Source organism: Aulonocara sp. 'chitande type north' Nkhata Bay, linkage group LG18 (assembly GCF_057382095.1).
Source record: "Aulonocara sp. 'chitande type north' Nkhata Bay isolate Kocher_YH1m ecotype deep benthic linkage group LG18, A_spYH_male_GT1.1, whole genome shotgun sequence".
Lineage (NCBI taxonomy): Eukaryota > Metazoa > Chordata > Actinopteri > Cichliformes > Cichlidae > Aulonocara > Aulonocara sp. 'chitande type north' Nkhata Bay.
Window position 1 is genome coordinate 1,146,165 of NC_141361.1, and position 27,794 is coordinate 1,173,958.

The 27,794-nt window shown below is 44.1% G+C and overlaps 3 protein-coding genes across 3 annotated transcripts in view; 2 read left to right on the forward strand and 1 right to left on the reverse strand.

Annotated features, from left to right (window-relative positions):
- Positions 1-1,241: 1,241 nt before the first annotated feature.
- Positions 1,242-27,794, forward strand: part of LOC147307557 (M1-specific T cell receptor alpha chain-like) — a 156,298-nt gene continuing 129,745 nt past the window's right edge. Inside the window, exons 1-3 of the mRNA XM_086271920.1 lie at positions 1,242-1,311; positions 1,396-1,700; positions 7,723-7,726. Coding sequence (XP_086128046.1) covers positions 1,257-1,311; positions 1,396-1,700; positions 7,723-7,726 — 364 coding nt within the window. The 5' untranslated portion in view covers positions 1,242-1,256. The remainder of the gene's footprint in view (positions 1,312-1,395; positions 1,701-7,722; positions 7,727-27,794) is intronic.
- LOC147307558 (uncharacterized) lies at positions 13,263-14,444 on the forward strand. Its single transcript, XM_086273654.1, has 2 exons — positions 13,263-13,272; positions 13,655-14,444. Exons 1-2 carry the CDS (start codon positions 13,263-13,265, stop codon positions 14,323-14,325), a joined length of 681 nt encoding a protein of 226 aa, XP_086129780.1. The 3' UTR covers positions 14,326-14,444.
- On the reverse strand, positions 24,281-27,778 carry LOC147307559 (uncharacterized). Its single transcript, XM_086271870.1, has 2 exons — positions 27,521-27,778; positions 24,281-26,760 (listed from the first exon to the last, which is right to left on the reverse strand). The coding sequence occupies exons 1-2, from the start codon at positions 27,690-27,692 to the stop codon at positions 25,859-25,861; spliced, it is 1,074 nt and encodes a 357-aa protein (XP_086127996.1). The 5' UTR covers positions 27,693-27,778; the 3' UTR covers positions 24,281-25,858.

Consider the following 27,794-nt stretch of genomic DNA (forward strand, 5'->3'; position numbering starts at 1 on the left):
TCTTTGTCAGATTGTTGTCTTCATTCTGGTGGTAATTCAGCTTTAATTTATGACTTATGAGTTTGTGCTTGTAGCTTCTGTTACCTCACCATGTTCTCTTGTGTCTGCTCATAGCTCTGTGGACTTGAGTTACCTGAAACCTGAAGGATTGTCTCATTGTCTGCTGTTTGGAAAGGACTGACTTGTAACAGAGCTGGAAAACTCACCTGCCCATCCACTCTCCACCCACTCAGCCTTCTGAAGCCTTCACTTACCTCCCTGACACAGAAACTCCAAAAGTGAAACACAAGAAAGGACTCTAATAAATACTATATAAGCAATTCTGACTGCACTGATACTCAGCAGTCGTTCTCTCGGGCAGTTCTCTGGTGTCTCCCTGCTCTGTCCCTCTGCAGGAAACCTACTTACCTGCCCCCCTGTCTTTGAACCTTCTCAAAATAAAAGCATGTAAAGCTTTAGCCTCATGTGGGCTGTGTTAGAGTCGATGCATTCCTGTAATCATGACACTGAGAGGTTGCTCCAGGGATTTAAATCATGTATTAATCGTAGTGGAGAGAAATTAATATGAATATTTCCTGTGTGAAGATGATGGTGTGATATCAGGGCTGCCACATGAAGGGGCAACGTGAACAAGTTTATGAATACCTCAGAAAAAAAGCTTCAATGAGTATAAATGATCTTCTGATATTAACGATATCCTGGAACACCAACATGCACGCTCAGTCATCCAGGTAAGCAAATCCCAAAAAGTTGATTCTGTTCATCTGGATGTTTTCAGTGGGAGAAACGTTTCATCATCATCAGGTGACGTCTTCAGTCTCAGCTGACTGCAGGTTTCCAACCTTAGAAACAGGACATTTGCACAATGACTGAAACCAGCAGCACTGAATGAACACTGGGCTGTGAGGTCAGTTTATGACCATTAATATGCAAATCGTCACAACCATTGATCAACAACCACTGATCAATGGTCACGAGTACCACTCTCTGTTTATCATACTAAGCTGCTGTGGAATCAGAAAAGCATTTGATTGGCTGAGATGAAGTTACAAAAAATATTAGAGCTCCTCCCACCTGAAAGTGAAGATGCTGCTACTAGTGTGTAAAGCAGGAGGAAGTGAGAGAAGTTCAAATCCAGATCAGAGAGGAGGAGGAGAGATTCAGGGAGGAGCTGAGCTGTTACTGAACTAGAAGAGAGAGAAACCTCCACATTCAACAGAGTTCAACACAAACCATAAACTTTACCTTCATTCAACATGTTGTCTTTGGACTATTTTGCACTTTCTTTACTGATTCTCACCATTCTAACAGGTACGTTACAATCTGTGTGTTTAAAGAAACACATTTGAATTGTGATGATTTATAAAAGAATAAAACATGTTTCTGTTCCTTTAGGTGTCAGCTGTGAAGATCTCACTCCAACCAACAAAGAAGTGTTCAGTGTAGAAGGCAGCACTGCTACTCTGTCCTATAGATACTCCAAAAAGGCAACTGGAAGTGACGAGTTTTACTGGTATCGACAATATCCTGGAAAACCACCAGAGTTCCTGATCTCTCATTTACCATCCGGAGAAGTGATGAAAGAAGAAATCTCTGGACTGTCTGTTAATGTGAGTGAAGATAAAACACTGATGACTCTTCAGATCTCCTCTGCTGCAGTGTCTGACTCTGCTGTGTACTACTGTGCTCTGCAGCCCACAGTGACAGGAAACAGCAAAACTCTGTACAAAAACCTTTGGAGCAAAGACAACAGAATACTCCACAACATCCACTAGAGGGAGCCACACACTGTTAAACCTCTGTAGCTGTAATTCACTTGTTAAAGGAGAGATTGTTCATATAAATGAATCATCCACCATCGTTGTCCTCGCTCTTCACTGCAGTTTCTAAAAACCTTCCTCAAAATGATCAGATGTGCAGATCACAGCCTGATGTTAGCAGACCTGTTAGTGACACTTTAAACATCAAAGCAGGACGTTTAATCTTCATCCATCAGTTTTTGCTTCCCAGATATTTTATTCCCACAGATGTTTCATGAATATAAGAAGATCGTCTCGTTAGAGCCCAAATGTGGTGAAATTCTCATGTTTCAACAGTAAACAAAGGTAATAATACACAATGCAGTGGTATGGTTTCTCCCTTATGTACGTTCAACCCATAGCAGAGATGATCGCTGTCACCTTGGTCTGTCATGCATTTGAGCAGTTTTTAGCTCATTTAGAAAACAAGATTTGTGAAATGATTATTTCCTGATGATCGTTTGTAAATCTGAAACAGTTTCTCTGAAAACAAACAGAAACCAAGCTGCTTTCCTTTGATGTGTTTTGACTTGTTTTGAAGATTTGAAATCAGACATAAACAAATAAATCATACGTCTGTAGGGGAATATGAATATAATAAGATGGTGATTTCTGGATGTGCTCCTGAGCTCATGCTCTGATTTTAATTCTGTCTGAAGATCACAGACGTCCAAATAAATTTCTCCAGATTCTCTGAATCATTTGATGAGATCATCTTCTGTAGATGACGAGATATTCACAGTGAGGAACATTAATCACGTTATAGATGCTCGTTTCTGCTGATTGGTGAACAGAGAAACTCTAAGATTCTTCTTTGTACTCCATCATGTGACTGACCAGCTGACAGTTAACCTGGTTAGCTGCTGCATGTTCCTGTCAGCTGTTTGTTTTTAGCACCACTTACTTTGTTGAGCTGTCCTGTTGCGATGTTGTGTTTCCATCAAATTCACAATGAGCTCATATTTTTCTTAAAATGGTTCATTTTCTTATTTTAAACTTTGATATGTTTGTGACTAAAACATGATCATAGTATTCTCATTTATTCACATTATTTGAATGGAGCTCAAACAGATGCAGCTCACAGATGTAACAGAGTCACTAGTGCACAGTGTTTGCTGGGTGACAGACTGCTAACCTGTCACAGAGCAAACACTTCTCCATCCAACCTGTGACTGATGTTCTGCTTTTTCACTTTCAGATCGTCTCTTGGTTGAGGAAAAATAAAACACTATTTTTTAATGTTAGCTGAGTTTGGTGTTGAGAATCTCACACGTGTATTTTTCTTCATAGTTATGTAGGATGCCTGAAATATGAACCTCAGTGAAGAGTTCATGGGTCACAAGCTTTAGATCAAAGTGGGAGCACATGTTATGTTTGGCTATTGATGGTTTCAGAAGAATAATCATCAGTTATGTCACCATGGCAACAAAGAAGGACATCATTATTTACGAGGAAGTATATGTGCACAATACCCCGAGTTATGCTCGTAGTATTCACTTCTTTTCCAGCCTCTTTTCACTATCATTGTAGTTTTAGATGAATACATTTATCACTTGTTCCTGAAGCGACGGTTCCATTAGTCTGTGTTTATCCTCAGACCTGCTGTGCTTTCCTCTGCACTGTTGTATCTGGCTCGACTCATGCAGGAAAAGTTTAGAAGACACACAATCAGAGGAAGCTCTACAACACAAAGGTAACATTAATGTGGGGCTAAGACTGCGTTTTTAAACTCTTACTCCACTGAGGTGTATTTCAGATGAAAAGTCTAAGGAGCTTGGAAAGAAAAGAAAAAGAAAAGACGACGTTTCACCTCCAACAAAATTCTTCAGTTCTGGGGTCAAATGGTGGAGAGTCCCAGATTTAAACCTGAGAGGGACAATGCACCCGCTGATGATCCTCTACCTGATCACACGAGCCAAGGTGTGAAGACGGTTGTAGGTCACAATCAGCCAGGGTTTCGGGTGAGCTCATTGTGAAACCTGGCCCCGCCCTATCATGTGATAGGGTGGAGCCAGATCTCACAACTGCGTTATAGATGACAGACAGTTGGTGTGGTAAGCCCCGCCCTCTGTTCAAAGATGGTCGTTCACAGTGGACATAGATGTATTTCAGATGAGAACAAGCAGACTGATAGAGTTTAAAATGCTCCCAGATGTGTGTGACAGACACACTGTGGTGAGAGGAGAGTACTCGAGTACAGCTGTGGACCTGAACAACACATGCAGGTACTGTGCTGAGGTGCTGGCTGGGATTGGTGTCGTATATGTTGTAGAGGCGCGGCATGCACACAGGATCCAGGTGTGACTCATTCATCTTACGTTGCTTTTACAAACATGTCGCGTGAACTGTGTCTGTGGGAGATTTCACTTTGAACTGTTTTCATTGTGACTGTCTGAAATATCAAAGAGGGCAGTTTCAGTTTGTAACACATCGTGCGACTTTATTTGGATTAAATTCTGCCTTCCGAATAGGAAGATGTAGGTAACACCAGACTGCGGATGAGTGGCATACAGGGCTGGACTGGGACAAAAACTGGGCCCGGGTGTTTTGACTAGAGGCCGGCCGCCATTATAGGAAAAACCATAAAGCCTTTGAATGAAAATAAACACTGTTGTGACAGTGATGTACATTGTTTTGATGGTATAGATGTATCAATCTATCAATCGTTTGTTGTAAGCTTCAGATAATTGTTTTTTAAAAGCTAGATATTTTAATAAGAAAGAAAAGTATTTCTTTGTGCCCCCTCTCCCTGTTAATGCCCTACCTGGCCCCCCGGCAACACTTTGCTAGACCCGCCCCTGCACATTTACCAGCTGTCAGCTACATAAAAAAGGATCCTGGTGTTATTTGTCTCTCAGAAACAGTTCAAAACTTCCCTTCAACTCATTCATGTCACCTAAAAGGTAAACCTGTTTCTCCATCACCTGTTCAGCTCTGATGATTCAGTAAGGACATCTCCTGGTTTCATCTTCATGTTTCCCTCTCACCACATATCCAAACCGACATCATGACCAGCAGCTTTACAGCTGTGTGACATGTCAATGGCTGTGAACAAAGAGAAACTTGTAAATAACTCATGAACGAATAAAGTTATGTTGAAACCAAGCACACCGTTGTTTTTCTTGTGACATTACCAATAAGTTTGATGTGTCACATGGCCCTTTTGCTATAGAAAAAACAAAAGTTGTATCCAAGATGGCCGACTTCTAAATGGCCACCATGGTCACCACCCATCTTGAGGAGTTTGCCCCCTCACATATACTAATGTGCCACAAACAGGACTTTAATATCACCAACCATTCCCATGTTATTACGGTGTATACATATAACTGGCCCACCCTGTAGAAGGTAAAATTAAATAAATTCTAACAACAGCTGATCAAGCTTAAACGTGCTGCTGTTGTTTAATGCGACCTCCGCAGGTGGGCGATAAACAAACAAGAGAGACAGGACTTGCGACAGAAAAGCCGATCAGCTGATCATTGATCAATTTCATGATTGAAGAAGAAACAGGAGAGACAGGGGGAGAGAATGAGAGAAGAAGAGGCAGCTGTGCAGCATAACGACAGAATAACTCCAGCTTTGTGTCTTTTTCATCCCAGCTGAAGTCCGGGACAAACTGTTCCTTTTCACCTCAATACGAAATGCGTCATATTTTCTCTGAATACGAGAAAATTCCATTTTTAGGGGACGGTTAGCAACTCTACTAATTAATTTTATGAACAAAATAAAGTTCACTATTAGTAACTTCATAGCACCACCCAGCTGTATAGAAACTCTGTCATGCTAGCTAGTACCCAGTACGAAAAAGTCAGGATAACGAAAATAAACTCCACCTAAACTTGGTTTATATCTGACCCAGATAGACTGCAGGTCATAACTTCTTACCTTAAGTTCAGTTCACCTGACACTCGGACCGGCGGCCGCCTCGGGTCTCTGCTCCTCCTGCCTCCCCTTTCCTTCATCCACCTGCTGGCCTCCACCACTTGCTAATGTTACTGAATCTGTGGAAGCTCCGCGATAGCCACCACACGAAGTAACGAATAACGAGCCTATCTAAATCCCAGTAACAATTAGTGTGTTCCTGATTTTGGAATAATAACTAGTTACTGTAACGTGTTACTTAACAACGAGTTAGTCCCTACACTGCTGCTGAGTGACCCAACATCCGGGGCTCTCCTCAGCTCTTTTCGGGATAGTGGCATGGTTGCCCCTCCGTTGGTCTTCCTTGGTCTCTTGTGCTTTGAAGGCCTCTGGATGTGTGGAGCCTTGATCTCCTCCATACCTGCCTCATGCCCTGGAGGACGGGGCATGAGGCAGATCTTCGGGGGCTTTATTCCTGGGCTGCTAAGATCCGCCTGAGACTTGTCGGAGCTGAATTAATCCCCACAACCCACTGTGTTTACCACCCAGGCTTCCACCTAAAAGCATGGAAAGTAATGCCTCATCGCGGCAGGAACCCTGTTTTTCTGCGCAGCTTACCGCATAGTACTAACTCTGTTCCTGGAAACTCTACCCCTGTCCCGGTGGGTCACAGCGTTAAATGGATGTTAATTAATACCCGCTCAATTGCCAACAAGTCTTACATCTTAAATGACTTGTTCTGTACGGAGAAGCTTGATTTTATGTTTATCTCTGAGACGTGGCAGCGTGAGAGTGAAGTCTCACATCTTTTAGAGCTGTGTCCCGTTGACTGTTCATTTCTCTGTGCACCTCGGATATCTGGATGAGGAGGTGGAATAGCGGTAATTTTCATGCCAGATGATCTCCTCAAGCTGTTACAACTCTTTTGAGATCCATCCATCCATCCATCCATCTTCATCCGCTTTGTCCGGGGCCGGGTCGCGGGGGCAGCAGCCTAAGCAAAGAGGCCCAGACCTCCCTCTCCCCAGCCACCTCCTCCAGCTTATCTGGGGGAATACCAAGGCGTTCCCAGGCCAGCCGAGAGATATAATCTCTCCAGCGTGTCCTGGGTCTGCCCCGGGGCCTCCTCCCGGTGGGACATGCCTGGAACACCTCACCCAGGAGGCGCCCAGGGGGCATCCTTGTCAGATGCCCGAACCACCTCAGCTGGCTCCTTTCGATGTGGAGCAGCAGCTGCTCTACTCTGAGCCCCTCCCGGATGGCCGAACTTCTCACCCTATCTCTAAGGGAGAGGCCAGCCACTCTTCGGAGGAAGCTCATTTCTGCCGCTTGTATCCGCGATCTCGTTCTTTCGGTCACTACCCACAGCTCGTGGCCATAGGTGAGGGTAGGGACGTAGATCGACCGGTAAATTGAGAGCTTCGCTTTTACACTCAGCTCCCTCTTCACCACGACGGACCGGTGCAGCGTCCGCATTACTGCAGCTGCAGCCCCAATCCGTCTGTCGATCTCCGGCTCCCTTCTCCCATCACTCGCGAACAAGACCCCGAGATACTTGAACTCCTCCACTTGGGGCAGGAACTCAGCCCCGACCCGGAGTGGGCACTCCACCCTTTTCCGGCTGAGAACCATGGTCTCAGATTTGGAGGTGCTGATCCTCATTCCCGCTGCTTCACACTCGGCTGCGAACCGTTCCAGTGTGAGCTGGAGGCCCTCACCCGATGAAGCCAACAGAACCACATCATCTGCAAAAATCAGAGATGAGATTCTGAGGCTACCAAAGCGAAAGCCCTCCGCCACTTGGCTGCGCCTAGAAATCCTGTCCATAAAAATTATGAACAGAACCGGAGACAAAGGGCAGCCCTGGCGGAGCCCATCACCCACCAGGAACGAGTCCGACTTATTGCCGGCAATGCGAACCAAGCTCTTGCAACGGTTGTATAGGGATCGAATGGCCCGTAGCAATGGGCCAGACACCCCATATTCCCGCAACACCTCCCACAGGACACCCCGAGGGACACGGTCGAATGCCTTCTCCAAGTCCACAAAACACATGTAGACTGGTTGGGCAAACTCCCATGCACCCTCAAGTATCCTGGAGAGGATAAAGAGCTGGTCCAGTGTTCCGCGACCAGGACGAAAACCGCATTGTTCCTCCTGTATCCGAGGTTCGACTAGCGGACGAACTTTCCTTTCCAGCACCCTGGCATAGACTTTCCCAGGGAGGCTGAGGAGTGTGATCCCCCTGTAGTTGGAACACACCCTCCGGTCCCCTTTCTTAAAGATGGGGACCACCACCCCGGTCTGCCAGTCCACAGGTACTGCCCCTGATCTCCACGCAACATTGCAGAGGCGTGTCAACCAGGACAGCCCTACAACGTCCAGAGCCTTCAGGAACTCGGGGCGGACCTCATCAACACCAGGGGCTCTGCCACCAAGGAGTTGTTTAACTGCCTCAGTGACCTTGCCCCCGGAAATTGGCGGGTCATTCCCCTCATCCCCAGACTCTGCTTCCTCCTCGGAAGACGTGTCAGTGGGATTAAGGAGGTCCTCGAAGTATTCCTTCCACCGCCTGACAATTTTCTCAGTCGACGTCAGCAGCGCTCCGCCAGCACTATACACAGTGCAGGTAGAGCACCGCTTTCTCCTCCTGAGACGCCTGACGGTTTGCCAGAATCTCTTCAAGGCAGTCCGAAAGTCTTTTTCCATGGCCTCTCCGAACTCCTCCCACACCCGAGTTTTTGCTTCAGCCACTGCCCGAGCCGCATTCTGCTTGGCCTGTCGATACCTGTCGGCTGCCTCCGGAGTCCCACAGGCTAACCAAGCCCGATAGGACTCTTCAGCCTGGTGGCTCCCTTCACCTCTGGTGTCCACCATTTGGTTCGGGGATTACCACCACGGCAGGCACCAACCACCTTGCGGCCGCAGCTCAATGCAGCAGCTTCGGCAATGGAGACTCTGAACATGGTCCATTCGGACTCAATGTCCCCAGTCTCCCTCGGAATGCTGTTGAAGCTCTGCTGGAGGTGTGCGTTGAAGATCTCGCGGACTGGGGCCTCTGCTAGACGTTCCCAGCACACCCTCACTACGCGTTTAGGTGCACCGGGTCTGTCCAGCGTCCTCCCCCGCCACCTGATCCAACTCACCACCAGGTGGTGATCAGTTGACAGCTCAGCCCCTCTCTTTACCCGAGTGTCCAGAACATATGGTCGCAGGTCTGCTGATACGATTACAAAATCGATCATCGACCTACGGCCTAGAGCGTCCTGGTGCCACGTGCACTTATGGACACTCTTATGTTCGAACAGGGTGCTCTTTTGAGATGATTATGATAAAAATTGGACGAGAACAGCCCATATACGGAATTTTAATTTATCGTCCACCTGGGTCTGCTGCATCTTTTCTTTTCCTGAGCATTATGGACTCTTTCAATTTTGTTCAACATGTATCAGGTCCTACTCACACAGCTGGGCATACTCTGGACTTGGTCTTCACCTGTGGTGTTTCCCTTGACCACATGAACTTAAATGATGTTTCTTTTAGCGACCATAACTCAGTCTTTTTTAATGTATTGTTCAATTCAGAGTCTCTTCCCCAAAGTTTTATTAGGCGCAGGCGCTTTATTGACGACGCTATCATTTTAAAGTTTTCTTCTCTTTTTAATTTTAAACCTTCTTCTGATGATGTTGACATCCTTATTAATTCTTTTAATGAACACTGTCTCGCCATTCTTAATCAGGTTGCTCCTTTCAAAACTAGTCATTGCACTGTTAGTTCCTGCACACCATGGTTAAATAATCAAACCCATGGTCTTCGACGCGCCTGTCGAAAAGCAGAGCGTCTCTGGAAGTCCACTGGGCTGGTTGTCCATCGAGAACACTTCAAAGAACTTCTTCACTTATATAATGAGTCAGTCAAAGAGGCCAGATCGTCTTCAAAGTCAAAGTCAAAGTCAAAGTCAACTTTATTTGTCAATTCTGCCACATGTACAGGACATACAGAGAATAGAAATTTCGTTACTCTCAAACCCTAGATGAAATAGCAAATGAACATTTAAATATAAGAGAGTGATTAAAAAATGCAAATAAAATAATTAAAAAGTAAAAATTTAAATAAATAAATACAATACAAATTAACAAGAAAGCTATGCAATATACAATATACAATATTCAGGTAAGGGTAAATGACATTGAGTGTAAACCAGGCAGAGTAGTGCAAATAGGCAAATAGTGCAAATGGAGATTTAGTAATATACGGTAAGAGATAGTGTAACAACAAAGTCTTATGAGGTAATGGCAGTCCAATGCTCCACAAAGTGACTGGTAACTGGTGCAGGCCAGTGAGTGAGTCAGAGAGAGAGAGAGAGTGTGCGTGTGTGTGTGTGTGTGTGTGTGTGTGTGTGTGTGTGTGTGTGTGTGTGACAGAGTTCAGTGAGACCGTGGAGGAGAAGAGGGGAGAGGGGGCAGAATCGGGAGGGAGTTAAGCTTCCTGACAGCCTGATGGATGAAGCTGTCCTTCAGCCTGCTGGTCCTGGCCTGGAGACTCCGCAGTCTCCTCCCCGACGGCAGCAGCTTGAAGAAGCTTTGCATTGGGTGCGTGGGATCAGCCGCTATGCAAAGGGCTTTTTTAGTGAGACGGGTGCTGTAAATGTCCTGGAGGGAGGGGAGAGAGACACCAATGATCCTCTCTGCAGCCCTCACTATGCGTTGGAGGGTTCTATTACAGGACGCATTGCAGGCTCCAAACCACACAGTGATGCAGCACGACAGCTCGTCTTACTTCAATAATCTCATAAATCGTCATAAAAATAACCCAAGAATTCCATTTGATACCATCAATAGTATTGTTTCTCCTCCAACTCAGCATGCTGTGTTACTTTCTGACGAAGACTGCAGCACTTTCCTCAATTACTTTGTAAATAAGGTGATGGACCTGAGATCCAAAATCTGCTCAAGTGCCTCCCCCTATGAAGATGCCCCTTGTTGTCCCGGGTCATTTACTTCTTTTTCTCCAATCACACTCAATGACTTAATTGCAGTAATAGGTAAAATGAAATCCTCATCATGCTCCTTAGATATATTACCTCCCTCTGTCCTGTCTGGGACTCTCACCAGCATTGGTCCCACACTACTATCCATCATCAACAATTCACTGAGGCAAGGCTGTGTCCCGTCCTATTTTAAACGTGCTGAGGTAACCCCTCTGTTAAAAAAAACAGAATCTAGATCCTACCTCCCCTAATACTTCTCGTCCTATTTCAAGATTGCCATTTATAAGTAAATTACTAGATAAGATTGTAGAAAATCAGTTCAGGTCCTTACTATGCCGATTGCAGATTTTTGACCCATTTCAGTCTGGCTTTCAAAAGCAGCACTCTATGGAGGCTCTCTTAAGGGTCTATAATGACCTACTAATGGCATCTGATGCAGGAAATTGTTCCGTGATCATTTTGCTAGATCTTAGGGCAGCCTTCGATACCATCGACCACAAAATCCTACTCAACAGGCTGAAGGTTCTGGCTGGTGTATCTGGCACCGCCTTAGACTGGTTTTCTTCCTACTTATCAGACAGGACCTTTTCTGTTAGGACTGACAGGTTCTCCTCTAACTCTGCTGCCCTAACCTGCTGGGTTCCACAGGGTTCAGTTTTGGGTCCATTATTATTTTCTTTTTATATGCTTCCTTTAGCTGCATTATTCAGTCTTTTAGTGACCTGTCTTATCATTTCTATGCCGATGACATTCAGCTGTATGTGTCCTTTAAGCCTCATCAGCTGGATAGGCTGTCCACCCTAGTCCAGGCTTTAACTCAAATCTCTGATTGGCTTCCTAACAATTACCTTGTTTTAAACATGAACAAGACAGAGACCATGATCATAGCTCCTCCTGATCTACATTCTAAAATCAGTCAGGTTCTTGCCCCTTTCTGTTCTTCTGCTGAGCCAAATATTCGAAATCTTGGAATAATATTTGACTCTTCTTTGGGCCTTGACTCACACGTAAAGTCTCTGTCTCGTTCCTGTTTCTTTCATTTAAGGAATATTTCTAAATTGCGACATATGGTCTCCTTAGCTGAACTGGAAAAAATTGTCCATGCATTTGTGTCATCGCGTTTAGATTATTGTAATTCCCTGTTTACCAGCTTGGATAAATCATCTCTTTCTCGCCTCCAAGCTATACAAAACACAGCAGCCAGACTACTAACTCGCTCTACCCAGCGAGCTCACATCACTCCTATTTTATGTTCTTTACATTGGCTCCCAATAGATTTTAGAATTCATTTTAAAATCATTGTTTTAACGTACAGAGCACTAAATGGCCCCAGATTATTTATCCAAGCTTCGTCTCCGCTCACAGACTCAGAGTTTGTTGGTTGCTCCCAGAACACGTCTGAAGATGAAAGGGGGCGGAGCCTTTCAGTCTGTGGCACCAAGGCTGTGGAACAGTCTTCCTCTACAACTACGTTTGGTTGACTCTGTGGAATCCTTTAAAAAACAGTTAAAAACTTCGCTGTTTAAACAAGCTTTCTGTTGACCAATGCTTTTTACATTTTTATATTTTTAATTTACATTTAAACTCTATATTGTGTATACTGTGCATTTTGCTATTTATCGTACTGTTTATTTTAATCTCTGTGTGCAGCGCTTTGTGACTACCTGTCTATGAAAAGCGCTTAATAAATAAACTTTACTTACTTACTTACTTACTTACAAACTGCACCCCTTTTGGCTGCTACCTCGAAGCACACTGTGCGCGGTCAATCCTACGCGCTGCACAATAATATTCAATATTTAGTATTTACTGTTATATTCACATAGATCATCGCGATGTTGTTGATTATATTGCTCTCTTTTTTTGATTGCTCTTTCTTTTTTTCTCTCTCTCTCAACAGGTGATCCAGGTGATTTATATATATATACCCCCCCCCCCCCCACTCGCCCCTGTGGGCGGTCAATCCTTCAAGCTCGGGTCCTCTACCAGAGGCCTGGGAGCTTGAGCGTCCTGCAGTATCTTAGCTGTTCCCAGGACTGTGCTCTTCTGGACAGAAATCTCCGATGTATTCCCGGGATCTGCTAGAGCCACTCGCCTAGCTTGGGAGTCACCGCACCTAGTGCTCCGATTACCACGGGGACCACCGTTACCTTCACCCTCCACATCCTCTCGAGCTCTTCTCTGAGCCCTTGGTATTTCTCCAGCTTCTCGTGTTCCTTCTTCCTGATATTGCTGTCATTTGGAACCGCTACATCGATCACTACGGCCGTCTTCTTCTGTTTGTCTACCACCACTATGTCCGGTTGGTTAGCCACCACCATTTGTCCGTCTGTATCTGGAAGTCCCACAGGATCTTAGCTCGGTCATTCTCCACCACCCTTGGGGGCATCTCCCATTTTGACCTCGGGACTTCCAGGTTATACTCGGCACAGATGTTCCTGTACACTATGCCAGCCACTTGGTTATGGCGTTCCATGTATGCCTTGATTTTAGCCTCCAGCCTCCTTCTCCATCCAGGGTACTGCCCCTTGTGGCTGTTCAACTTGTAGCCAAGCATCTCACTGATCACTGCTGCCGTATTGTAGATCAGCTTGTTAGTGTCGGTAATCATGGTTGTAGGTATCGTCCGTAGTGCTCCATTAACATCATCTAGCAGACCTTCTGGGGGTACTTCACGTAACCTTGGTAACCGGCTACGGGGGGTCCAGGTTTCAAGCTTGGCCATGATCCTATCTTCCAGGTCAGTTCATATTTATCTGTCTCGCTCATATCTGTGGTAGGCATAGGGTGTCTAGCCTTAGAACCCTTACTGGATACAGCCCCAGGCGGGGATAGAACTTGCGCTGCGTAGTGGTTAGACTACACGCCTTTGGAGCAGAGGATTGCTTCATATCGTTAGCTTCATAGCATAAGTGCCTAAGTCATTGACTTAGTCAAATGACTTAGGCAATTATGCTATGAAGCTAACGATATATACATATATCTATCTATCTACCGACAGCTGAGGAAGTCGAGGACATTAAAAAGTCCCTTGACTTCATAATGGAGGAAATTTCTACTATCAGGTTGCAGCAGAAAAATATCATTGAAATTGTGGAGGAGGTAAAGCTCCTCCGCATCCAAAATGCCGAAAAAGATAAAAAGATTGCATACCTGGAAAGTAAGGTCGCTGACCTGGAACAATACTCCAGGATAAACGACGTCATCATCACTGGGCTCCATATTAAACCCCGGTCATACGCTCAGGCGGTGACCGCTGACAGCAACGAGGAACCTGGAGAGCTTGACATTAGCTCCACGGAACAACAGGTGGCTGCTTTCCTGCGGTCCAAAGGGATTGCCCTGGACTGTAACTCTGTCGAAGCATGCCACCCTCTTCCCAGGAGGAACGGCAACATACCGGCTATTATATTAAGGTTTGTAAATCGAAAGCACAAGATTACGCTGCTGAAACAAGGAAGAAAATTAAAAGGATCTAATGTCTTTATCAATGAACATCTAACCAAACACAACGCTGAAATAGCCAAAAAAGCGCGACACCTTAAGAAGCTGGGAAAAATCCAAGGCACTTGGACGACGAACTGCAAAATATTCATTAAACTAAACGGATCACCAGAGGAAGCCAAAGTTCTGACCATTAAAAATATGGCGGATCTCGAAAAATATCAGTGAGCAACACGATCTGGACGGCAAACAAGGTAACAGACAACCACACACTCACTTATGACACACACTGGAAGGAAGAACTCAGATACATCTGGAAGAATCAGCTGCATCAGTCAGACAGTTGCAGAATAGGATCAATTGGAACTGAAAACATTTAACTATATGGATCACAATACACACGACTTGGAATATGAAATAGATCCAGACAACAACTTTTTCCCATCTAACAATAACAATTGCTGCTACTATACAAATAAAAACTACAATCAGAGGATTAAAACTGAGAATAAATTATCAATTATCCACTTTAACTGTAGAAGTCTCTATGCTAATTTTAGTCATATCAAAGAATATCTTAACCAGTTTTCACATCCATTTAGTGTCATTGCCTTATCAGAAACTTGGATCAATATGGAAAAAGGAACAGACTTTGAACTGGAGGGTTATGAATTCACATTTATAACTAGGCGAAACAAAGGAGGAGGAGGAGTGGCCTTGTATGTGGACAAATCCTTGAAATTTAATGTGGTGGAAAAGATGACGATGGTGATTGATAATGTACTAGAATGTATTACAGTTGAAATTTGTAAAGAAAAAAGTAAAAATGTAATCATTAGCTGTATATACAGAGCTCCAGGTAGTAGTATTGAGACATTTAAAGACTGGACAGAAGAAACATTTATTGAAATAGCTCGCAAAAAAGTTTTCATTTGTGGAGACTTCAATATTGATTTGCTAAACCCAAATAAACATAAAACCACTGAGGAATTTATAAACACAATGCACTGTATGAACCTATTCCCTAAAATTACTAGACCTACCAGGATTACATCACATTGTGCAACTCTCATAGACAACATTTTTGCAAATGACATTGAAAATAAGACTGTAAATGGACTCCTGATTAACGACATAAGTGACTATCTGCCAATTTTTACAATCTATGATAGGAATTACAAGATCAATAAAATGGACAGTAAAAAAGAGTACAGACGAGTAAGAACAGAAGAAAGAATGAATGCATTTAAAAAAGATTTATTGAAGGAAAACTGGGGTGAAGTATATCAGGAACAGGACGTTAATAGTGCTTATAATAAATTCCTTAGAATATTTACATTACTGTACAATACCAACTGTCCAATAAAGCAATATAGTAGGAAACAGAAATATATGGACTGTCCATGGATAACAAAAGGTCTGCAAAATGCATGTATAAAGAAAAATGCTCTATACAGAGAGTTCTTAAGAACGAGAACTAAAGATGCTGAAATCAGATACAAAAGATATAAAAATAGGTTAACTAATATACTTAGATTTAGTAAAAAGGAATACTATAAGAAGCAATTAGATATAAATAGAAATAATAATAAAAGATTATGGGAAATCCTGAACAGTGTTATAAAATGTGGGACTGGACAAAAGAACTATCCCAAGTATTTCATTTGTAATGACCATGAAGAATACAATATGGATGTTGTGGCAAATAGTCTCAATGAATTCTTTGTAACTGCTGGACCAAATTTAGCAAGAACAATCACTCATCCTGGGAAAGCACAGGAAAAACCCGATACACTGATTGACAGAAATCCATATTCTATGTTTCTCACAGCCGTTGATGAAAATGAAGTTCTTGAAATTGTCAAAAAATGTAAAAATCACAAATCTTTGGATTGTAATGATATTGATATAATAGTGGTTAAAAGAGTCATTGAGGCTGTTATAAAACCATTTACATACATCTGTAATTTATCATTTCAAACTGGTCGATTTCCACACAGATTGAAAATAGCAAAAGTTATACCTCTATACAAATCTGGAAACAAACACCATTTCACAAACTACAGGCCTGTCGCTTTACTACCTCAATTCTCAAAAGTTCTTGAAAAACTGTTTAAAAACAGACTGGAAAAATTTATAGATAAACATAAACTACTCACTGAGAGTCAGTACGGATTCAGATCAAGCAGATCAACATCATCGGCACTATTAGATTCAATAGAATACATCACAAATTCCATAGACAAAAAGCAATATGTGGCTGGGTTATTCATAGACTTGACAAAGGCATTTGACACTATAGATCATGATATATTAATAAGAAAACTGGAACGTTATGGTGTCAGAGGGGTAGTTTTAGATTGGGTCCGGAGTTATTTAAGTGACAGAAAGCAGTTTGTGAAAATAAATGGTGGTTGCTCCTTATGTATGGACATTGCTTGTGGTGTACCCCAAGGGTCAGTTTTGGGTCCAAAATTCTTCAACTTGTACATTAACGACATCTGTAAAGTGTCCAAAGTATTAAAAATGGTTCTCTTTGCTGACGATACAAACATTTTTTGCTCTGGTGATGATCTGCAGAATTTATTGGAGGATATGACTAATGAAATAAGTAAAGTGAAGTTCTGGCTTGATAAAAACAAATTATCATTAAATTTGAATAAATCTAAACTTATGTTATTTGGAAATAGTAGTTTAAATACAAATGCAAAGATTCAAATAAATGGTGTTGATATTGAAAGAGTCAGTGAAAATAAATTTCTGGGGGTAATAATAGATGAAAAACTTAACTGGAGAGCTCACGTAAGATATATTCATTCCAAAGTATCACGAAGCATTGCAGTACTAAACAAGGCAAAACAGGTATTCGACAGAACATCACTTCATATTCTCTACTGTTCACTGGTTTCACCATACTTAAGCTATTGTGCAGAGGTCTGGGGCAATAACTATAAAACCACATTACATTCACTTTTTACTCTTCAAAAGAAAGCAATTCAAATCATCCACAATGCAGGTTATAGGGAACATACAAACTCACTATTTTTGCAGTCTGAAATATTGAAAATTGACGATATAGTGAAATTCCAAACAGCACAAATTCTATTCAAAGCAAAAAATAAAGAACTGCCAGGTAATATTCAGAGTATGTTTTTTTGAAAGAAGGAAGTTATAATTTAAGGGGTTTTTGTAACTTCAAAACAATGAAGGTACGTACTACAAGAAAAGGCTTTTGTGTTTCTGTTCAAGGAGTGAAACTATGGAACAAACTGAATATGGAATTAAAGCAATGTCCAAACATAAAACTGTTCAAAAAGAGTTATAAAAATATGATCTTCTCGATCTATAAAGAAAAGGAAAATATTTAAATTAAGTGAATGTCTCTATTTAAAAACAAACAAACAAAAAATTCATGATGTGATATTATAGTATATAGTATATCAGAAATCTGTTCACTATTTTTATTACAAATATATCAGTAAGGAAGCTGACTAAATATTCACTGATAATTTATGGGACAGGGGTGGGATTAAATAAGTGTATACTTCTTCCCACTCCCTTTCAACATGTAAATTAATCAGAATGTTTTTTTGTATGTAATTTGTATAGTATATTTTTTTTCTCTCATTTCTTTTCTAAATGTACTTGTATATTGTTCACATGTTGAAATAAATTACCAATCAATCAATCAATCTATCTATCTATCTATCTATCTATCTATCTATCTATCTATCTATCTATCTATCTATCTATCTATCTATCTACCTACCTACCTACCTACCTACCTACCTACCTACCTATCCATCCATCCATCCATCCATCCATCCATCCATCCATCCATCCATCCATCCATCTATCTATCTATCTATCTATCTATCTATCTATCTATCTATCTATCTATCTATCTATCTATATATATATATATATATATATATATATATATATATGACTCCCAAGCTAGGCGAGTGGCTCCAGCAGATCCCGGGAACAACATCGGAAATCTCTGTCCAGAAGAGCGCAGTCCTGGGAACAGCTAAGATACTGCGCAGGACCCTCAAGCTCCCAGGCCTCTGGTAGAGGACCCGAGCTTGAAGGATAAACCGCCCGCAGGGGCGTGCTGGGTGTTTTTTTTTTTTTTTATATATTTATATATATATATAGGACCCTAAGAGCCTTCATCAGGAACTCAATGGGGATGTGGCGTACAACACTGGAGGCCAACCTCAAGCCCATAGCACAAGTCACCATCAAGTGCGGGATCTACCAAGGAGATGCTCTGTCCCCACTGCTGTTCTGCATAGGCCTGAACCCCCTCAGTGAGATCATTAACAAGACTGGCTACGGATACCGACTACGGAACGGAGCAGTTGTCAGCCACCTCCTGTACATGGATGACATCAAGCTGTATGCCAAGAGTGAACGAGACATCGATTCACTGATCCACACTACCAGGCTATACAGCAATGACATTGGAATGTCGTTCGGACTGGAGAAGTGTAGTCGGATGGTAACAAAGAGAGGGAAGGTAGTCAGAACTGAGGGGATTGAACTACCAGAAGGCAACATTGCAGACATAGAGGACAGTTACAAGTACTTGGGGATCCCGCAGGCGAATGGGAACCATGAAGAGGCCGCTAGAAAAGCTGCAACCACCAAGTACCTGCAGAGGGTCAGGCAAGTCCTGAGGAGTCAGCTGAATGGTAAGAACAAGATCCAGGCTATCAACACCTACGCCCTGCCCGTGATCAGGTACCCTGCTGGGGTAATAGGCTGGCCAAAGGAGGAGATAGAAGCCACTGACATAAAGACAAGAAAGCTCCTGACCATGCATGGAGGGTTTCACCCCAAGTCCAGCACCCTGAGGCTGTACGCTAAGCGGAAGGAAGGGGGCCGGGGACTGGTGAGTGTCAGCACCACAGTCCAGGATGAGACAACGAACATCCATGAAAGAACTTTCTGCAGCCATTAACAAACACCAGAATAAACACCCCGAGGCTGCTTTTATTGTTGCTGGCGACTTCAACCACACCAACTTAAAGCCAGTCCTCCCCAGATTCCACCAACAGGTCTCCTACCACACCAGAGGAGACAAGACTTTAGACCATGTGTATTCCAACCTGGCTGGAGCCTACAAAGCCACACCCCTCCCCCACATTGGACAATCGGACCATCTCTCCCTGTTCCTCACACCTAGGTATTCACCACTCATCCAACGTGTGAAACCTGCTGTGAGGACAATTAAAGTGTGGCCAGAGGGGACAGACGCAGTGCTCCAGGACAGATTTAAAAACACAGACTGGAATATGTTCACCCACACAGACCTGGACCAGTACGCCTCATCTGTACTGGATTAAATATCCGAAACCACAGACAGTGTCACCACCCAGAAACGGATCACCATGTACCCCAACCAGAAGCCTTGGATGAACCGGGATGTTCGTCTCCTCCTGAAGGCCCGCAACACTGCCTTCAGGTCAGGAGATGCACACGCCTACAGCACAGCCAGGGCTAATCTAAAGAAGGGCATCAAAAAAGCCAAACACCATTACAAAAAGAAGGTAGAAGAACACTTCTCCAACTCCAACCCCCGACGCATGTGGCAAGGACTCCAGACCATTACAGACTACAGGACCACCAAACCCTCCCCCACATCCTCTGATGTCTCCTTCCTCAACGAGCTCAACAACTTTTATGCTCGTTTTGAGCGAGGGAACCCCACAACCACAACCAACATGACGCCAGACCACCAACCTCTGACTCTCTCCCCCACCGATGTAGGAGCGGTGCTGAGCAGGATCAATGTCCACAAGGCTGCAGGCCCTGATGGCATCCCCGGGCGTGTTCTCAGAGCGTGTTCTGGGGAGCTTGCAGGAGTGCTCACAGACATATTCAATCTGTCCTTGGCCCACGCTGTGGTACCGGCCTGCTTCAACTCCACCTCCATCGTCCCGATACCCAAAAACTCCAACCCATCTTGCCTCAATGATTACCGCCCATGTTTGTCTGTTTTATGCTTTTCATTGTTCTTTGTGTTGTCATTGTTCTATTATGTGATTCACTCTATTGTTAAATGTCCTTGGGTGTCTGTGGGTGCTTTGAAACAGGATGTACACTGAACAAAAATATAAACGCAACACTTTTGTTTTTGCTCCCATTCCCCATGGGATGGACGTAGAGACCTAAAATTCATTCCAGATACACAATATAACCATCCCTCCCAAACAGTGGTCACAAATCAGTCCAAATGTGTGGTAGTGGGCACATCTGCCATATTGAGATAATCCATCCCACCTCACAGGTGTGCCACATCAGGATGCTGATCTGACATCATGAGTAGTGCACAGGTGTACCTCAGACTGCCCACAACAAAAGGCCACCCTGGAATGTGCAGTTTTTTGCGCTATTGGGGGTCTGGGGACCCAGAACCGGTCAGTATCTGGTGTGACCACCATTTGCCTCATGCAGTGCAACACATCGTCGCATGGAGTCTATCAGATTGTCAATTGTGGCCTGTGGAATGTTGGTCCACTCCACTTCAATGGCTGTGCGAGGTTGTTGGATATTCGTGGGAACTGGTACACGCTGTCGTATACGCCGGTCAAGCACATCCCGAACATGCTCAATGGGTGACATGTCCGGTGAGTATGCTGGCCATGCAAGAACTGGGACATTCTCAGCTGCCATCTGCCCTGAACAATGTGAACCATGATTCATCCGTGAAGCGCACACTTCTCCAACGTGCCAGACGCCATCAAATGTGAGCATTTGCCCACACAAGTCTGTTACGGCGACGAGCTGGAGTCAGGTCAAGACCCCGATGAGGACGACGGGCATGCAGTTGAGCGTCCCTGAGACGGTTTCTGACAGTTTGTGCAGAAATTGTTTGGTTGTGCAAACCAATTGTTCCAGCAGCTGTCTGGGTGGCTGGTCTCAGACGATCTTGGAGGTGAACCTGCTGGATGTGGAGGTCCTGGGCTGGTGTGGTTACACGAGGTCTGCGGTTGTGAGGCCGGTTGGATGTGCTGCCATATTCTCTGAAACGACTGTGGAGACGGCTTATGATTGAGAAATGAACATTCAATGCACGGGCGACAGATCTGGTTGACATTCCTGCTGTCAGCATGCCAATTGCACGCTCCCTCATTGCTTGTGGCATCTGTGGCATTTTGCTGTGAGACAAAACTGCACATTCCAGGGTGGCCTTTTGTTGTGGGCAGTCTGAGGTACACCTGTGCACTACTCATGATGTCAGATCAGCATCCTGATGTGGCACACCTGTGAGGTGGGATGGATTATCTCAATATAGCAGATGTGCCCACTACCACACATTTGGACTGATTTATGACCACTGTTTGGGAGGGATGGTTATATTGTGTATCTGGAATGAATTTTAGGTCTCTACGTCCATCCCATGGGGAATGGGAGCAGTAACAAAGGTGTTGCGTTTATATTTTTGTTCAGTGTATTATTATTATTATTATTATTATTATTTTTATTATTATTATTATTATTATTATTATTATTATTATTATTATTGTTGTTATTATTATTATTATTATTATTGTTGTTATTATTATTTTTATTATCATTATTATTATTATTATTATTATTATTATTATTATTATTATTATCCCCTTTTATACTGTTTATACCAGCTTCTTAAAGCACGAGTCCAATATGTCACAAAGTAAAAACATCATCTGAGATGTTTCTTGAATTCAGGACTTCTTACACATTTTTCTCCAAATGTCTCAAGTTTCAGACTTTTTAACTGTGTGAGTATCAGCGACTCTCTGACTCTGTCTACATCGTTAATGTGACTTCTGCTTTTGTGACGTGTCACACGGCTCCCTTAAATCATTTTGGTTATAAAGTGTGTGAAGCACAGGAGGAGGAGTGACTGAGAGCAGAGAGGAGGAGCAGAGATTCAGGGAGGAGCTGAGCTGTTACTGAACTATAGAAGAGAGAAAAACCTCCACATTCAACAGAGTTCAACACAAAACAAACTTTATGTTCCTCAACATGCTGTCATTACATCACTGTGTGTTTCCTTACTGGCTTCTCTTCCTGTTAACAGGTGAGTTCATATTTAATAACTCTCTCTGTTGTGTGTGAGACAGTAAGACTTTTCCATGTTCTAACTGAGTTTTTTCTGTCTGCAGGTGTGATCTGTGAGGAGCTCACAGCACTCGACACTCAGAAATCCAGTTTAGAAGGAAGCACTGTGACTCTGTCCTATAAATACTCCAGACAAGCAGCTCCTGGTGATTATTTCTTCTGGTATCGACAATATCCTGGAAAAACTCCAGAGTTCCTGATCTCTCACTCAGACAAAGGACAGCTGACATCAGATCCAGTCATTAGACTGTCTGTGAACGTGAACAATGATCAAACACTGATGACTCTTCAGATCTCCTCTGCTGCAGTGTCTGACTCTGCTGTGTACTACTGTGCTCTGCAGCCCACAGTGACAGGAAACAGCAAAACTCTGTACAAAAACCTTTGGAGCAAAGACAACAGAATACTCCACAACATCCACTAGAGGGAGCCACACACTGTTAAACCTCTGATTCTTGTGTCATTGGACTGATGACAAAGACAACAGAGAAATGAAGCAGTAAAGATCAGAGACAGAGACAGAGCTGCTGTGGAAGCACAAAACTGTTTGATTGGCTGAGCTATTAAACTGGCCCCACCCACTGAAGTAGAGCTCATCCAATGACATTATTTGTTGGTCATTGTGCTGCAGTGGAAGAACATTGTTCATGTGCTGTCTGTCTGGCTTTAATAACTCCAAAGACATGTTGCTGCACCTCTTTTTGCTTCTATCTCACATTATAGGTGAGTTTAAGAACAGGGATTAAAGTTTAGTTGAAGCTGCTGCATTAAGCAGATATACAGACTGCATTTCACTACTTTTCTTCTTTCTTTTTCCAGGACTAACAGCTGGAGACTCAATCACTCCTCAACAACCTGAAGTCACTAAAACAGAAGGAGAATCTGTCAAACTCACATGTAGCTATGAGACAACATCAGATTATGTACGCCTTTACTGGTACAGACATGATTCTGACCTTCAGGCTCCTCAGTTTATACTCTGGAAAGGAGCAAAGGACAGCAGTGGTGATGAATATATTCTTATTAAACGTTATGACTCAGAAACATCTTCTACATCAACTAATCTGACCATAACAGCCCTAACCCTGGCAGACACAGCTCTCTACTACTGTGCTCTACAAACACAGTGATACAAAGTGTAGAAGAGGCTGTACAAAAACCTGAACACAGATATCTGACTACTCTTCAAAGAGGAGGGAAGTGGTATTCAAAGCACAGCTTCATATCAGATGGATTCTGCTAATTCCTGTTTTATCAGAGTCACTGTGGTTACAGCTGCTAATGAAACACTGTGGGAGGATTCACATGAGCAGCAAATCCACATCAACCACAAACCAAACATAAAAGCACATAAAAACACACTAACAAACATTAGCATTTATACAACACATGACTCTGAATCAAACTTCTCACTCTGGTCTTTATTAGTCTGAAGCTGCTTTTAGACTGAAACATGTTTCCAGGCAGTTCTTGAATCTGTATTTTGTCTGAAACGTTTCCCTCGTGTTACAGGACGACACAGCGTCTCACCTGTGTGGATTCCTCCGTGGTGATGGTATTCTGAGACGATGATGAGCTTGCTGCATGTGTGGATCCTGACACAGAGTCTGTGGGAGCCTTTAAAGGTGAAGGACGGACCGTGAGCAGCTAAAGGTCAAAGGGCACTGCTGCAGCCTGGGCAGTAAAACGTGTGTGTGCAGTTTATTTGTTCATTTCATCTTGGTGAGAGCTGCCATGGCAACCCAGTACAGAAGCCCAGGTTGGCCGTCACATTATACTGGTGTAACTACACACAACGGTACAAGAGTCACCACCAGCACCCCCTACAGGCCGAGCCCCAAATACACCACTGTGGCTGACAGCAGCTCTGATCTCACTGGCACACAGCTTTGGTCCTGCACAGGTTTCAGGCTGTGTCAACTTTTACTGCCAAGTCAATGTTCATGTGTGTTCAGAGAAAACTGCTTAGAAGCTTCCAATAAGGAGCTGACACAGATCTGCATTTGTCCATGACTGAGGACGAGCTACTGGCAGTTTAAAGAAGTCAAACAGAGGACGGTTTTACAGATTAAATACTTTATTTGATGCATGCATGAGATAAACAACAGTCAATAAAATCAATGACTGTATTCAACAGCTATAAATGCAGTAAGTCACAGTCACTGCTTTCATCCACACCTGTGAGCTTGTGAATTAAAGCTGGAGGAAAGATGAACCAAACTCTGCTTTCCTCGGCTCTGACAGGTTCCCACGGAGCAGGCTGGGCCTCGCGTGGGCCCCTCAGAGAGGCCTCCAGCCACCCCTGCAAACACCACCAGCCAGGTCCCGCCGTGGGAGGAGCCGGGTCCCGCCGCGGGAGCCGGGTCCTGGCTGGGAGTCTGAAGCACACAGTCACCACCTCCAGACTTTACACTTTATTACTGTCACAATGATCATGAGTTGTTTTAATATGAATGTTTTGCCTTCAGCTTTTGCCACCACCTCTAACACTGCTTCTTCTGTTGTTGGGTGGATTCTGAAAATCTAACAATAAACTTGTGTAAACGAACAAAAATGAGCTCAAAGAGATTAAATATCCGTCCCTCTAACAATCAAACAGCCCAAACAAACATATATTTAAAACTTTTTCTATCTATTAAAAAACAAAAAGCTCCTACAGTTTGTTTCTCCACATATTCAGCTGTACTGAGGAAAATCAGGTTATAATTCATTTACACTTAAAATCACACCAAACCGCCCCTGAAGGCTTCGATGCCTGATCATGTGACCTCTCACTGTGGGAAACATTGTGTGAGCTGAGCTCTGTGGTTTAGAACAAAGGTTTGTTCTGGCTACATAAACGTTATCTTTTATATTTAATCTGACGACTTTGTTACTTATTGAGACATTGATGATGCGTTTTTGCTGCTCCCCATCCTGGAGAGCTTTCTGTGGGTTGGAAACTGCCTGGGATTAATCTCAAAAACCCAGCAGGGACGTGGATGTCCCCACAGTAACTCGTGAAAAGCGCCTGATGATTTCATTCAGTTTTATTTATACAACACCAAATCACAACAGTCGCCTCAGAGCGCTTTATACTGTAGAGCCTACAATAACACACACAGAGAAAAACCCAACAATCATATGACCCCCTGTGAGCAGCACTTTGGCGACAGTGGGAAGGAAAAACTCCCTTTTAACAGGAAGAAACCTCCAACAGAACCAGGCTCAGGGAGGGGCGGGGCCATCTGCTGTGATTGGTTAAGTCACTGGGACTCGAGCGGACCCTGACGGACTCGCAGACTTGGGAAGTGTTATTCCTGTTTCACACATACAAACACAGACTTTGGTCTTTGTGAGGATGTCGTAGAGAATAATATGAGAGCAGCCTGCAGCACACACAATGATCCAAATGATGGATATCCCATAAAAAACTATTGACTAGTTGGGTTTGTGCATCCCGAATTCCCACTTTCAGGTTCCCACCTGTCACTCGGAGGCTGCAGTCACTCCTGAATATGTTCGAACTGGACGTTTTCATTCTTACACACTGTAGGAATAATACTTGGAGCATCCTGGTGTGACAGGATTACATTTGTCTCTTTCCTTTTTGTGTATAAGGACAGCTTTAAAGTACCTGTGACCAGCACCACTAACAGTACCACTACTGGGACTCCTCCCCCGTGTGAATTTTCATGTGGCGCAACAAATGATTACTGCGTGTGAACATTTTCCCGCACGTTTGACAAGAATAAGGCCTCTCGTCTGTGTGAGTTCTCATGTGGCGCAGCAGATTGCTGCCTCGGTTAAAAGCCTTTCCACACGTTTCGCAGGAATACGGCGTCTCTCCCGTGTGGACGGTCGTGTGTCTTTTGTATGTCGACAAGTCTGAAAACCTGTCCCCGCAGGTATTACACAGGTAAGGCATCTCACCTGTGTGCGTTCTCATGTGGACCATCAGATTACTCCTCACCGTGCAACCTTTCCCACATATTTTGCAGGAATACGGCTTCTCGCCTGTGTGAGTCCTCATGTGGACGGTCAGCGTTCCCCTCTGAGTGAAACTCCTCCCACACGTTTCACAAGAATACGGCTTCTCACCCGTGTGGACTCTGTGGTGATCAATCATCTTGTACTTGTTCTTGAAGGCTTTCCCACAAAAGCCGCACGTTAAAGACTTTTCCCCTGCGGTGGCGTTACACGGACTCTCTGACACCGGAGAGTCTCCTGCGTTGCTGCTGTGACTTCTAGACGCTCCTGGATCTGCGCTGCGGACTCCTTCCTGGTCTCGGATCTCGGTTCTCTCGGCAGAGCTGTGAGAGAGGAGCTGATCGCTGTCCGGCTCTGAGTCGCTGTGCTCGCTTTCCTCATAAGTTTCAGTTACCATAAAAGTATCGATCTCCTCCTTCAGCACCAGCGGCTCTCCCTCCTGACTGCTGCACAGTTCCTCGGGTTCCTCTTTAATCTGCGGAGGTTCTGGTTCCTCCTGGTCCAGACTGGAGCTCCTCTCCTGCTGCTCAGGGAGAACCTCCTCCTCCTCCTTACAGACAGGCTGCTGTGGGACGTCTGGAGGGACAGAAAGAGACAAGAAATCTGAGAATTCCACAAAAACAGTTCAGAGCAAATATATTGTTTTTACCACTAATGAGGCTCCACAGAGTGAACATGTTGCCCTCCCACTCTGTGGAGTATTTTAGTGCATCTTCAGGATGAGTCTGAACATGCAAAGGGTCAAAGGTCACGCCTCACATCTGTGCTGAAAACACAGACAGCTGACGAGCTGCGTGAGAATCATGTTGAACTCTTGCAGTCCCTTCAGCACCACCGGGCTGGCTTTACTGGGTGGTGAGCTGACAGCGGTGCGGGTGGATGCCTCGCCGCTCACATGAACAGTTGGCCATCTGTGTGACAGCGTGTGGCCTGCAGTTCAGTGCTCAGGTGAGTGTGTGGTGGTCGGTGCAGCACACACCAACAGACTCAGCACACCGATCTGCGAGGCTGGTGTGGGTGCGGAGCCCGGCTGTCTGCACCTCCTCTCCACGACGTGCTGCACAGCAGGAGCCTCATTCCACAGGAAATACCTGAGTGGGCTTCACGCCTGCTCGCTGTGACACCTTTTCACTTCTAATATCTCGTTTTTATCGTAAACAGTGTTGTTTAACATTTCATATGCTGCACCTTGAACAGAGGACCTCATTTCAGTGTTTACATCATAGCTGAGCATCTATAAGAAATCAGGCTGGGTTAATAAAGTGTTCTGGCTCTGATTCATTGATTGGCTCAGGTGGGAACAAAAGCTCCTCCCCTGCGTCAGGCTGAGGCTCACCTGTCTTGTGCAGCTGTGTTTCGGGTTTCCAGGTGATGCTCAGCAGCCTCTGCTGCCGGTCGATCACTTCCTCGTACTGGACGATGGTTTTTTCAAACTCCAGGAAGATTTCCTCGGCGGCAGCAGTTAGTCGCTCGTTGATAAACTCTCTCAGGTACCGAACTGACGACATCGCGGCTCCGACAGCTCACAGATCCGGCGGAGAGACCACCACAGCTCCGACTTCCTGCTGAAGCTCCCGGAGGAAAGCGAACAATACTGGCAGCGTTTCCTC

What these genes read in the sequence shown, in the direction of transcription:
- LOC147307559 (XM_086271870.1), bottom strand. Translation starts at nt 27,692, where the DNA reads ATGTCGTCAGTTCGGTACCTGAGAGAGTTTATCAACGAGCGACTAACT. An exon ending in AACACAGCTGCACAAGACAG is followed by an intron (nt 26,761 to 27,520) that starts GTGAGCCTCAGC and finishes CTGTCCCTCCAG; the next exon opens with ACGTCCCACAGCAGCCTGTC.